This window comes from Gymnoscopelus braueri (assembly GCF_963280865.1).
Source record: "Gymnoscopelus braueri genome assembly, chromosome: 20".
NCBI classification, from domain to species: Eukaryota; Metazoa; Chordata; class Actinopteri; order Myctophiformes; family Myctophidae; genus Gymnoscopelus; species Gymnoscopelus braueri.
The window spans coordinates 20942700-20957532 of record NC_137622.1 but is presented as its reverse complement, the minus strand read 5'-3'; the positions used below and the strand labels follow the sequence as shown (position 1 = coordinate 20957532).

The 14833-nt window shown below is 39.9% G+C and overlaps 2 protein-coding genes across 3 annotated transcripts; both read left to right on the top strand.

Annotated features, from left to right (window-relative positions):
• Nucleotides 1-3506: 3506 nt before the first annotated feature.
• LOC308075846 (LRRN4 C-terminal-like protein) lies at nt 3507-6101 on the top strand. The gene is made up of 2 exons (XM_080415825.1): nt 3507-3669; nt 4750-6101. The coding sequence occupies exons 1-2, from the start codon at nt 3522-3524 to the stop codon at nt 5550-5552; spliced, it is 951 nt and encodes a 316-aa protein (XP_080271951.1). The 5' UTR covers nt 3507-3521; the 3' UTR covers nt 5553-6101.
• Nucleotides 6102-6597: 496 nt separating this feature from the next.
• Nucleotides 6598-13747, top strand: tstd1 (thiosulfate sulfurtransferase like domain containing 1). Of its 2 annotated transcripts, none has more exons than XM_080416059.1 (4): nt 6598-7009; nt 9447-9572; nt 10761-10923; nt 13553-13747. In XM_080416059.1, the coding sequence occupies exons 1-4, from the start codon at nt 6997-6999 to the stop codon at nt 13605-13607; spliced, it is 357 nt and encodes a 118-aa protein (XP_080272185.1). In that variant the 5' UTR covers nt 6598-6996; the 3' UTR covers nt 13608-13747. The 2 variants fall into 2 exon arrangements, with proteins under 2 accessions (XP_080272185.1, XP_080272184.1); XM_080416058.1 differs by having other exon boundaries at nt 6599-7009; nt 9444-9572; nt 13553-13745.
• Nucleotides 13748-14833: the final 1086 nt, after the last annotated feature.

The window sequence follows — 14833 nt, the reverse complement described above, 5'->3', positions numbered from 1 at the left end:
TGAAGCAATGCGTTGCGGGCTTGTAGATCTATTTTCACAATGTTTGGGTCCCCGGGCGAACGTCTAATTTCTTTTTTGGGTCTTGAGCGAAAAAGTTTGGGAACCACTGCAATAGACCCAGACACACATGGGAATGGACCCAAGTCGTCACTGCTCTGTCTGTTTACAATTAACGTGATCATGTTTCACTTTCTGTCTCCATGCTGCTGCTAGATCTAAAAATATCAATAGCAACTCTGACGAGTCTGATTACAAGGCATCCCCAGGATTCCTGTTGAATGAAGTGAGTGTCAGAGGTCATGGGGTGAAGTCAATACTACTTCCTGCTGGAAGAGGAATTTTTCTATTCCTCAGAGAGGTGTGGGAAGGCGAGGGAAGGAGGTGGAGCAATTGCATAATTTATGGTCAATGTCCGGGGGCCCACACACATGTTTAAAAGTCTGACACATACAGGCGCCCACTGCTCACAGAGTAAGCGCGAATACCACATAAGGCTACAGCTGGCCTGGGTTCGAATCCGATGACCCATGACTTTTTTCCGCATGTCCCCCCCATCTCTCCTGCCTTTTATGTCTCTTTCTGAAATAAAAATAGATACCCAAAATAATCCTTAACAAAGAGGTCATGATATCACGTTCAGATATAACATGATGCATTAACATATTTTGTTTTACCTTATTTGGTTCACATGCAGATGGACAACCTCTTCAATAATATATTTTTTTACCATTTTGTTTGATCAGGTTAAGAATTAAAGGACTGTAAATTTACACCCAATTAAAACCAACCTACCCTGACAGATTGGTGGTGGTGGGGCTGTCAGCATTTACAGAGCATGTTAATGTCAACTCTTCTCATTTGGTGCTCTCGGAGTACCAATATGAAATAAAACCTAGGATCTGCACATAATCTGAATCATGTCCAGCAGCATGCTCTAACAAGCCATGATGCTGGGAGTGGAGGTTTGCCGTGGGCTGGCATCTGCTATGACTCATATGTTTATGGTACTCTCTCTCTCTCTCTCTCTCTCTCTCTCTCTCTCTCTCTCTCTCTCTCTCTCTCTCTCTCTCTCTCTCTCTCTCTCTCTCTCTCTCTCTCTCTCTCTCTAATTGGGCCCTTGATTGAAACCACAGTTTGTTTCAGAACTCAACAGAATGCCCCATAACTATTACAAAAGTGGATGGAGAGCTGCTAAATGTTTCATCATGTTTTTGTTGTCCATGACCTATTTTATGACAAAAAAAGTTGAGTCATTTACCTTTATTCACCTGCATATGAGATCAGATCACGCTGGAAAACCATTGGAGACAAAACAATGATAGTAATCTGGGCTCAGGTATGATCTGTCTCCTGTCCCTTGCATGGTTTCACCTGAGAGTAGGGTATGTGTGTCTAGACAGCCATTCATCAATGATTAACATGGCAGGTATTTATTTTATATTCTTTTGATTGGGATTTTCACAATAAAGGTACTGTACAACTGAAACTATACTTGAAAAAGGCAAGAAAGAAAATACATAATGACAATTACAGTACAGAAAAAATATCAGAGAACAAATTTGAGCCAAATATGTGTACGTGTGATTAGACAACTACCTCATTGCATACAGTACCTATCATCGTGAACAAGTATGTATGTAATTGTCACTCGCAGATAGGCTAGTAAGTTATATGACAGACTGAATGGATCTGAACGTTTTAACTGTTCCCCGTACTTTAACTCAAAGACACAATGATGAGAGAACATTCTGTGAGTCATTGTGTGTGTGTGTGTGTGTGTGTGTGTGTGTGTGTGTGTGTGTGTGTGTGTGTGTGTGTGTGTGTGTGTGTGTGTGTGTGTGTGTGTGTGTGTGTGTGTGTGTGTGTGTGTGTGTGTGTGTGTGTGTGTTTTAATATCCTCTTGTCATACACAAAAGTATGAACTCACTAATACAAATAGCATGACAATGTATCTACTCCACTGTTATAGTTTCAATAAGGCCGGACTATTCACTTAATGCTCTCAGGCTCATAGCACACTGATTCACCACAAATAGCATTGTCATCACAAAACACCAATGTCAGTGAGTGTATGTCCATTCCATTCAGGGACAGAGGTCAGATGCATCATCACTGCCACATGATCAGAATCATGAATTCTTTATCTAACAATGTTGCATACTTAATAATTTGGTTGTTTTGATTGGTTTACTGCCTGATTTTATTTGATCTTGCCTATGTTTTACTCTCTGGATGTTTCAGTGTTTGGATTGTTGTTTTGTTTTACACAGTTTTGTGTTTAACCACTTAAATCCCAGCATCTGTATTATGGGGAAAGCTTTTGCAGAAAATAGCAGATCGACAAGCTCACAACGCGCCACGCTGTGATTGGGTTGTGAGCTTGTCAATCGGCTATTTTCAACGAAAGCTTTCGCACGATAGCAGAAAACAGAATTTGCATTTCCATTAGTAAAAACTAATAAGGAACATCATGGGAGGAACATACACTAAAACTGTGTAAAGACAGCTTAAATGACCCACTAAAGTTTTAGTCACTTTCTGTTAACTCAGCCTGATTGATTTCACCTTAAGCACACCCAACATGGGTGTAGAATTGGTTAACAAACCAAAAAAGGTGGGGGGGAAAGCCATGTGTTGAAATATAGGTGTTTCTTTCAAGAACAGGCAGAAGTCATGCAGATCTGGCTATGGATTACACAATCATGACACCTGATCTTCAAAACTACAATGAGCTTCAGGTTTTAGTGCAGGAAGTTGCTTAAATCTGTTGAGATGTGAAGGTTGGTTTGATGAATAGAATACAGAACAGAAGGTGACTCTCATCGTGGTTCTCCTTGCTGCAATGTGGGTAGCTGTGACATGTAATGACTTGTCCACTTTGCCAGGTTTGTCCCTTATAAGGAATTAAGAGGTTCAGAAAATGCTTCTCCCCCCTACCCCTTCACAATGGGGTTCAAAGTGGATGGAAGACGAAGACGAATAAACATACCGCATGCATTCCTAGCCCCCAGGACACAAACACACAAGCTTATCAAGCTTTAATATGCATGAGTCAATTGAATGAAATGCTGTTACATGAGCCTCTTATTCTTTCTACACCACCGTTTACAAAGAACACCCACTGAATGCAGTGGAGAATTTTTAAACAGCTCTTAAAATCAAAACCAGATATCTTCAACAACTTATGAGAAACACACCAACTTATGTGAAACACAACAACAGGCACAAGCCTGTCTTGACTGTTTATAAAGAAGTTAACATGCCAGGCAGCGCACAAAAAGCCCCGTCTCTCTCTCTCTCTCTCTCTCTCTCTCTCTCTCTCACACACACACACACACACACACACACACACACACACACACACACACACACACACACACACACACACACACACACACAAGGAGCGACAGGAGGGTGGGTGAAGGGGGCTGTGACGTGAGAGAGACAAAAGAGAGCTAGAGAGAGAGTGTGTGAGAGAGAGAGAGAGAGAGAGAGAGAGAGAGAGGCACTGAGGGGAGAAAATGAAGGGGTGTGGAGGAGGAGGGGAAAGTTTTGATGGGAACAAAAACAGTGAGACGAAAGGAGGAGAGCGAGCAAGCAAGCGTGCATTGAGGACAGAGACAGAGTGCGAGAACAGAAGGAGACACAGAAACCGTTCCCATTCATCAGGTACATTTACAGACTTTTGCTTATTTGTTTGCTTTACTTCATTTAATCAATTTATGCTATGGTTAAATACATCTATGGGTTAATTTAACTCCTATCAAACCTAAAATGGTAAAGACTTAACTGTATGTGTGTGCATTCTTTGATCACAACCAAAAAACTGTGGCAACAATTCAAAACCACAAGCTGTACATTTCAAATTCTGTAAGATGACTGTCTCAATGTTTTTGGCATCGATATAATTTTAGATCAGACAGTTTATATTCTCATAGAATCTGTCTGGTTTGCCAACAATGGTCAACATTTGTCACGAATATGATAATTTCCCTGTTATGGTATTGTACTTCAGCTAAGTTAAGTGACTAGGCCTACGTATCAAAAACATTAGCTGCATTAACATAATTGTCACAGAAAATTTATGATATTTATAGATAATCTCACCATTTTCTTTCTGACCACTGTTTTATTTTCTAAAGCCTATACAATTTCTGTGTTTAGTCACTATCACTACTGTTGCCACACCAACCTAACGGTCCCAAGTGTCCATTTTGATACATTGATATGATCTCAGCACTGGGGATTTTATTGTGTGCTGCTTTTGTTTCTTCTTATCTTGAATATATGCTTCGCTGATTTCTTCATAACACAAAGAAGTTGAGTTCTTTAGAATTGGCATTCACATATAAACACACAACGCAGATACTGACAAAGATTCAGAATCATTTTGTTGTTTACATTTGTTCCACTTTGAGATTTGCTTTAACGCGTGTAGTGCCCGTTTGGGGATTGGGCATCATTCGGAACGTATGCCTGTTCAGAGTCATTCGGATGAACGGTTCTTGAGATATGAGAAGGAAAGACATACTATACACAGACAGACAGACAGACAGACAGACAGACAGACAGACAGACAGACAGACAGACAGTACATACATACATACATACTGTACATACATACTGTACTTACACACAGACAGATGAAAAGTGCATTATAAATAAAATATTGCAGCCATAGTATACCCATTTTTGGTCATTGTATCTTTGTAAACATCTAAGAATCGACTTTGTCATTTCTTTTCACAGAGATCATGTCACTTCACTGGAACCTGGCTGTGCTTATACTGCTGCTGACCCCTACCTCCTTCCTCCGTCCTTCTTCATCCCACCTCCCATCCCTTCTCTGTGCCCATGCCGTCCCCACTTCCCCTCCTGTCACCCGTCCGCGGATTGTGTTCATGAACGAGGGCTCAGACGAAGACTACAAAGACTACGACGACGAGCACAGCTCCTCTCCAAGTGTGCCTTCTATCACAAAGTCTACATTCGTCCTCCACCATCAACCCCCCCCCAAGCCCTGCAAATACAACCCTTGCATGGAAGACCAGCAGCCTTGTGCACATCTCGCAGAGCAAACTGGGTGCCTCTGTCCTGGCGTCAGCCGAGCCGACCAGCGACCTCACGCTCCACGGCTCAAGCGGCTAGTCCGCGTCAGAGACAAAGTAGAGGTCCAGTGGTGTGCCCCGTCCTCGGTGGTATCCAAGTACAGAGTGGTGGTTGAGGGGAAAGGAGGGCCAGCCCTGGAATTTGGGGAGGCATTGCGGAGGGGCCTGGTAGAGTCCCTGGAGGTTGGAGACAATGTGTGCGTAGCGGCAGTGAACAAGGCAGGACAGAGTGTTCCTTCAGAGTCCTCTTGTATGGAGTATGAGCCTCCAGAATCGTCCAGCCATGGAGTGATGGCTTGGGTCATAGGGGGAGGGGTGGCCTTCATCACACTCCTCTCCCTAGCCGCTGTCATCCTCTGGAAGCGTAAGGCGTGTAGTAAAACAACGCCAGACTCTCCTGATGGACTGGGGAACCCTTCTTACAGCACAGAAGGACCTCTGTGAGCTGTAATGGAGAAGCCACATCCCTGTTGCACTGTCAGACCTTGACAGGATGGGGCCATGGGGGAAACAGCAACAGGCTAATGAGAGACAAAGCTAAATGGCTGTTAATAGAAGTGCTGAAATTGGGATTCAAATCATGCCTAGAAGACATCAGGACCCGATATATTAACAGTAGCCCCTAACATCTATCGATGGGTCACTAACTACCGGTTGTGTAACACTATTCTATTAGGATTGTGTTGTGTCCAGTGGCACAATACGAAAGTTGTTTACATTCTTCTTCTACATTGAATATACAATTATTGTATAGTTCACATAAGAACTTTTGATTTTTGTGAATTGATGCTAAAAGTGATGTGCTATATGAACAATTTTGAACCTAATGAAACTACAGGTTTATTTGCTGGCAAATTAACATCTGTAGATTTATGATAGGATATTAATAATGCTATGACAGATGGATGTAAATATTAATCTGCCCAAACTTTTGTAATAAACTTAAAAAAAAAAAAAAAGTTAAAAATAAGTGTAATTTGTTTTGTTTGCAATGTGTCACGCAAAATGAATGAATAATAAATGAATACAAAAATTAAATAAGCAGTGGTTAAGATTCTTAAGATATCCAAGAGGTTGAAAATAGCCTGTGGTACTAGTTCAAAATGCAACGTAGGCCTACTTTTACCGATATAACTCTACTCTACTCTACAATTACAAGCGTAGTATATCTATATGTCTAGCATATCTAGACGCTATGGACTGGTAACAGGATAGATGGGCACCAAGGAAGAGTGGGCACCTCAGTGTTAAATTGGCATTTTTTTCCAAAACATAATATATATATATATATATATATATATATATATATATATATATATATATATATATATATATATATATATATATATATATATATATATATATATATATATATATATATATATATATATATATATATATATATAAATATTTGATTTTCTTTTTAAATATTAAACATTTGACAATTAAGGTCTAATATTTCTACAATTGCTACAAATGACTACAGTATATCCAGTCATTTTGGGGCATAAACAAGAAGTTGAAGGATAACATTTGTCTGATAATGATGTAGGCTACTGTGCTTGTTCACATCATGTATACTTGACATTACTTAATTAACAAAAAAAATTACCAAATAGACAATTTTACATCTAGGTGCCCAGATGTCTCTAGTGCCTGCTGTGCCCATCTATCCTGTATCCACTGATTCGCGATCGGGACTGGTACATAACAACCTTTATTTTGAAACCTTAGGTGGAAATAGGAAGTAGCTGGTGATATTTAGATAAGGTCCCTCCTTCCCTGGGTAAGATAAACCAATGATTATTGAGCAAACAATGAAGGGTTGTTTTATGAAATACTGTCAATGATTATTTAATAGTAACAGTGAGACCACACAATAGTCACAATGGCAAACGCAAGTGAGGTTTTCATATTTTATGTCCCGTATGGATCGGTTTCATTGTAATGTATTGCACCACGTAAGTCTATGTGAAACAATTGCTTCCGAAATACTCAAACCATCTCGATACAATATGTTGTGGTGCCTATAGCCTGTTAAAATGTTAACCAACAAGGCAATATGTTCAACAGTAAAACGAAATGATTTATTACAGTAACATTCTCTCATTACCGTGTGCCTGGAGCCCTGGACAGTTGTGTCTAGTATGTGTAAAAATAGCCTTGGATCATCAAGACTATCATAGATGTATGTATCGAGTCTGACTTTCAGTGGTGTAAAGTAACTATAAGTACATAGGTATTGTACTGTACTTCGGTATTTTTACTTTGCTGGAGTATTTCCAATTTTCAGTAGTTTGTACTTCTACGCCACTACATCACAGAGGCAAATATTATACTTTACTTTAACTCCACTACAATTATTTGAAATCTTCAGTTACTACTTTGTAGATTTTGATTATTATTTCAAAACATACATTAGCCACTTCAGCCCTATATACATTTTGGCCATTTGAAAATAGCCGATCTACAAGCTGAGCTTGTATAGATCTATTTTCGAAAGATTTGTGAAATGGGACATTCTGCATACTGAGTACTTTTCTACTTTTGGTACTTTAAGTGCATTTTGATGGCAATACCGACTTTTACTTGTAATAGCTAGAGTATTTCTACATTGCAATATTGATACTCTTACTTAAGTAAGAAATGTGAGTACTTTTTACACCACTGCTGACTTTTACTTTCCTATCTGATATCATATCATTGATATGCAAATGAAAAAATCGATAAAATACATCTATGATAGTCTTGATCCAAGGCTAGTGTAAAACACATTGTAACTGTCCAAATTTACAACTAACATGATGATAGTTATCTGCAAGCTCTGGTCCATAGCGTTAGATTAGAAGGAGGGAGAACTCCTTCTAACGCTATGGACCAGAACTAGTTATCTGCATGGGTTTCTAAAAATGGTCTTCAGTTGGTCTAGGAAGGTTCAGTAGTAATTGGCTTGCAGCATTTTACACAATGAATGACTTGGAACAATATAGCATTGTCTTTCTCGACTTTGCCCCCAGGGTATGCCTGACAACTGGGTTATTTGGTAGTTGGGGAGGTGGGGGAAATGGTCACTACCTTTATCTTTCATCCTCTGTGAAGAACATTGCTGGAGACAGGGAAGAGACATCAGGAGACCATTACAAATCACATGTCAATGTGTCTAATGTCAACTTGATTTTTCTTTTAGTTTGTATATAAATAAGTGCTGTTAATAGCATGGTCAATTTAAAATTGTTTATTCATGCTGTCTATGTACATCATAGCACTACAATGCAAGCTGTGTTTTAAGCCTCAACTATATTACGGTATGTGGGAAAATAAAACCAGTCCTAATGGCAAGATTGGCCAATCATAATTGGACTGTGCATGCCACACTATATCAAAAGGTAATTTTGGGCATTGCACACACCTGCAATGTTTGATCTAAATGGGAGTGTGAGTACACACATGGCAAAGCAATCTTCTGGAATGGAATGTTCCCCATGGGAGATGGTTGCGATGGGAGCATTTTCTTTTTCTTCTGTGTTCAGCACCTTTGACGCAAGGTAGGCTGCTGGTACCCCAATGTACAGGTCTGTTCTTGGCACTAGACATGATACAATATTACACTATATTATACAGGCTTGCAAATTTCTCATGACTATCCCTATCAAAATAGAACATATTTTTCCAAATAGGTTTGTTTACAATGAAACTTCATGACGGAGAGAATCACAGCCTAACCCCCGCCTACAGTAAAACCACAGCCTAAAAAAAATGTACCGGTACTAGTGGAATCGCCTTCAAATGTCCTCCTCAAGCTTTTCCAAACCTAAAACGCTTTTATCTTTCTTTTCTTTTCTTCAGATGACATGAATATCCTCATCTCTCACTGTATCATATATCTGCAATACTCTCCCATAGGCCATAGTCACCCCACTCGTGCACATGCACAGAGAACCTTTATTAATTAAAAAATAATATGATAGTAAAACAAAGAAAAACAAAGGAGAGGGTATGGAGTGAGATTATCAGTGGATTATACATATGTGTGTGTGTATGTGTGTGTGTGTTTGTGTGTGTGTGGGTCTGACCATGTGTAAGGGTCGCGATCATGTGTTTTGGCATCTGAGCGGAATGGGCACGGATCCGGAGCGTGTGTGTGATACTGTATGTGGGTGCTTGTGTTGGTGGGGCTCGTTAATGGGAAAGTCTAATGCAATGATGAAGGTTGCCCACAGTGTGAGGGGTTGGAACTCAAGTGTAATTTGTTCCATTGTTGTTGTTTTTTCAGGAGGTTTAACCATTGTGTGTTTAATGTGATTTATATTTTATATTTTTTGTTTATCTTTCTAGCAGACAAGGACATTTCCTATGCAGATCTTCAGGCACTCCTGAAGAAGAGCCAGAGTCTTCTTTTGGTTGATGTTCGTTCTAAAGAAGAAGTGGATAAAGGATGCATTCCAGGTTCTATCCACATCCCCGGTGAGCTTCGCTAAGAATTATATAAATTACATGGGGGGGATCTACACTCAAATAAATAGATGTGTGAGAATTTTCACATTTTCAGATATCTTCTATTTTCTCTCGTTCTTTGTTGTTGAAAAGTCACAGGTCTCATACACACACACAGAAAGATTCATGATTCATGATTCATGTACGGTATATTAGATATTTGAACTGTATTTGATATCTGTAGTGTACTGTATTTTACATCAGTAGTGTATCTCTAGTGTATTGTGGTTTTATGACAATGAAAGCTGTATATTTGAATTACATTTTGTAATATGTAAAGCCCAACTAGGAACAAGACTTGAAAATGAGCAATAGCTATAAACTCTGCAACACATCTGTTTCATGCTCTTTATTGGTTATATTGCGTCATCCTGATAATCACCCTTCTTTTGTTTGCTATTCACACAATGCGAGATTTATCTGTCCATAAACACTATCAAACGTCCTCACACACGTAGCTGCACTGTATACAGCCCAGGGTTCTACCAAAGTTCAGCATTACTTTAAAGAGTAAAATGTAAACAATTATGCATGACGGGAGCCTCACTTGTTTACTAAACTAAACAAGCACACTCACAAAATGTGTAGTATGCAAACCTGTATTTGTGTGTCCTCCCAGCCCGCATGATTTTTATTGTTGGGAAAGTGAACAGGAATTTTGGACCACCTCCAACTACTGCAGATGTGCTAGTTATTTTCTATTCACATACTCTCAGGGGTTGACACTTATGGGGACACTAAGGTCTCAAAGCCACTTGCCTATTCTTCCACTGAGGAATTTAGACTCTGGTGCAGGGTAGGACACATACTGGTTGACAAGTACAGAGCCCAATATTTCTGGACAGGCAGGAATTCCGTCATGGATTTTTGCGGTAGATGTCTGACTTCCCACACTGGAGAACCGGGCTTGAATTTGAATCCTGCATGGATGATACAAATGCAATCCGTTTGAAGGGGACATAAAACCTACGGATTCTCGCTTTAAAACTTATGCCACCTGGCATGTTCCGTCCAGAATACTATAAACATTCAAATTTGGTGCGATTTATTACATGAAGGAAGGAAGAAAAGTGGTATAGGACAGATGAATGCTTGAATACTTGCATGAATACTTGATCAATGGTTATTGGTTATTGTGTTTCCTATCTTCCCTACTAGTTGATACAGTGGAAAGTGCTCTTGCACTGGACCCTGCAGAATTCAAGACAAAATATGGGGTGACCAAGCCACAACTGGATGCACCAGAACTAATCTTCCACTGCCAGATGGGCAAACGAGGTGGGATGGCCACAGACAAGGCACGGGCACAGGGATTCCAGAAGTAAATATATGAATTAATTTCTTTACATAATAGTACGAGTAGTTTCACACAAATAAGCCTTAAGGGGCTGTGTACACCAAGATGATTTTCTTCCTGAGCAAAGCGTATGTTTTTAATTGTTTTAATATGGGAGTGCTGCATTTTTAGGAACTCCAGCAGCGTAACGAGGTGCTGAAAGTCTGTTTTTTATCTGCTTGCTTAGAGCCGAAATATTTTAAACTCGTTTGGAAGTGTTTTTAGGCGTGCACTTGGCATTGTCAGCTGGGAAGAAACTCTTTTGGTGGACAAACACAGCCTAAATGATAACTTCACCACTTTGTTGTGGATTGTAATCATTACTACTGATCAGAGATGGGGACTCGAGTTAGGGACTCGAGTTCGAGACTTGACTCGGACTCGACCCTCAAAGACTTGACTCGGACTCGACTCCACTCAACCCTCAAAGACTTGAGACTCGACTCGACTCGAGCCTCAAAGACCCGAGACTTGACTCGGACTCGACTCGACTCAACCCTCAAAGACTTGAGACTTGACTCGACTCGAGCCTCAAAGACTTGAGACTTGACTCGGACTCGAGCTCAAAGACTCGTGGACATCTCTGCTACTGATGGTCACAGTATTCAATTGATGCAATACAATTTCTGCTTCTGCTCTCAGAGCCTTGCCGACAGTGCCTACATGTACCAGACAGTATACATAGTGGGTATGGTTCTCATCAGCAAATATGTATTTACAATTCATCAAATAACTGCAGAATGAATGCCAAGGAAGTTGAACCTCTAAATAAGGCTTGTGAATTGGTCAGGTTACTTCCTTCGCATTCGTTACTGTGGACAACAATCACATTGTACTAGGATTGCAACTATTGATTATTTTCTAAGCGATTATAATATTGATAACTTTTTCGATTAATAGAATAAACATTTTTAAAACAATGTCACACACAAAAGTAGTGAAAATAGCCAATCTACTGTACAAGCTCACAACATGTCACATCACGATGCGTCTGAGATTGTAGACAGGCAATTGTTTTTAATTTTTTTGGAAATTTCAACTATCGATTATTATTACAAATCGATATTTTCTTTATAATCAATTAAGTTAATTAGTTCGGTTAACTTTTGCACCCCCTACATAGTACATTTGGAAATCTGTAGTTCCTCCACCACCCAGTAATGTATTCTACCTCATCAATGTAGTAAACTAGGCTGCCACAGGTCACTATAGATTGGCAAGGATTTTTAATGACTAATGACTAATTTATGACTAATACATGGAAATAAGGTTGAAAATTGGCTAATTGTTCCTTTATTAACCGGTCCTCACGGCTAATGCATGGGTATAGACCGGGGTTTTCAACTGATTATGAACCAGGGACCACCACCCTGACTGAGAATCAACCTGAGTACCACTGTTGTGTTGGGAGGGGTGATATGGGGGAAAAGCTTGAAATTAAATAATGACTGTTAAGGGCTTAATTTTATTTGTTAATTTGAGGTGAATTAAATCAAGCCCTCATTTAACTGAGATGTGCTAGTGGTCCAGAGCTAAAAAAAACTCATGTTAACTGATTCATTGCAACTTAAGTATGAGCGAGCAGACATATGCGATTGATTATGGGTACATTTCCTAATAATGGTGACTCAAACAGGCAATCCGGTACAGTTTCCCTTGAGATTCTAACTCATTTCTGTGGAAGTTCTTGACATCCGACTTCCCAGTAACTGACAACATTGACGCGTCATTATACGTCACCAGGTCATTCACTGCACGGTTTCTCAACCAGTGGTCGATAAAATACAAATCTTCACTGTAACTAACATAACTATATGCTTAATCAGGGACCACATGCAATACCTTCACGGACCACCAGTGGTCCACGGACCACCAGTTGAAAACCCATGGTATAGACCAATTATTTGTTTACTAACATTGAGACTGGACGCACAGGTGATTGTTTCACACAATCAATTCCCAACCTGTTGTTTTTGGGTCCGCTGGTTTCAGCACACCCCAACCCCCTCTTGTGTGTTGGCTAGTGAGGCGTGTCCTAGCAAGACCTGACAGAATGGGTTTCATTGCGCGTATACTGGTTCAGTGTGACATCGTCTGTTAAGGGGTCTATTCAACAGGGGATTTGCGACCCCTAGGGGTTCCTCAGAGTCACTGCGGGTGGGCCACCAAATAATGTTTTGATAGGAATGTTTTTTTTTCTCTGAAAAACACATTAACATGATTCAAACATATTAGCAAAGCAAATTTAGAAAACAGTAGTTAAACAATATAGAGCCAGTCAAGCAAAAGTGTACATATTTTTTATAGTTTCGCCCCCTAACTGCTAATTGACAGTTTAACCTGGTAAAAAGCCTGTCGACGGAACCTGGAACATTTAGGGTCTTATTAGGGTGTCCCTGCTACATCTCTCTATCAGCTTCCTTTGCCTGAAAAGCTTTGAAGACCCTTGATCTAATGCACACACAAATAACTCCATGTGTACTTTCAGTGCCCAGTAGAGTTGTCCTACTTTAATTCCTCACAGAAGTACATTTGCCTATTGCGTTTTTAATCTGTACTATCATGATGCTCTTGTTTTGACATTTACCTTTGGTGCCTTTGTCTTTTGTTTCAGTGCTCGTAACTATGCCGGTGGATACAAAGAGTGGTCTGAGAAAGAAGGGAAATGATTTAAGAAGTTGGAGAGCATGATAACTTATGTGACAGCCTCCTGCAATAAACCATGATTTTGGCCTTTCATTTCCTGTGAAAATGTTGAATGTTTTTATAGTACATCCTCTGAAAAAAATTAATAACTGCTAGTGTATTAATAAATAAATAACCTATCCTTATTGGGTAATGTCCAACTTTGTGGTTCACTTGAGTCAATTTCCTACTTGTTAAATGATTTTGTGAAGACATGGCACCACTGAACATCAACAACTACAAGCAAGAATACTGTAGTACAGGGGTTTTTAACTGATTGTGAATCGGGGACCACCACACTGACTAAGAATCAACCTGGGGACCACTGTTGTGTTGGGTGGGGATATGGGGTAAGATTAGTTAAAGGTGGGTTGGGTTGACCCTTGAATTGTTTGAAATATGCTAGTGGTCCAGAGCTCAAAAAAGGTTGACAACCAACCACTGATCTATTAATTCCTCTTACTTTATCCAATCTTCCGTATTAAACTCATGTTAACTGATACTGATTTGTAACATTTATGAGTGAGCAGACGCATGCCATTGATTAAATTGCCACATTTCCTAATAATGACGACGCTTTCCCTAACCCTCAGAGTTCCCAGTAACTGACTTAATTGCCTTGCAACGCGAGCTTGTAGAGCAGCTATTTTCACAATGTTTGCCTCTTATAATATTCGACAATTTGGTCAATGTTTGACTATATAAGTATAGTTGACTACTTTTGATGCTGTATTGTTTTTTGTTTTGGTGGGGGGCCCCAGTGGACAGTAAAGTGACTAGACCTTTTTAGGTATTTAAAAGGTCTAGTCACTTTACTGTCCACTGGGGCCCCCCCCCAAAAAAAATCATGTGGGGACCCTCCTGGGGGTCCTGACCCACAGGTTGAGGACCACTGATTTAGTGCACTGCTACTCAAGTAGTGGTCCATGTCTTTTTCCGGTATGCCAGTGTGGAAATATCACTCATCATTCAAAAGGTAAAATACGTTTTGCTTTTACTGCCTGACAACTTCACAAGGGACTGTTTCATACATGTCTCTTTGTGGCCACATTGTGGCTGTCAATCCAGACCGTGCCCTTATGTGATGATTTGTTTATTACTTGGGGGTTAGGGCCTATAACCCCCCAATGATGTTGTTTGAAATTAGCCTATAACCAATGATCATTAGGCTAATTCCAGACAAGGAAAAGAAGCCAATTGGATGTGGTGA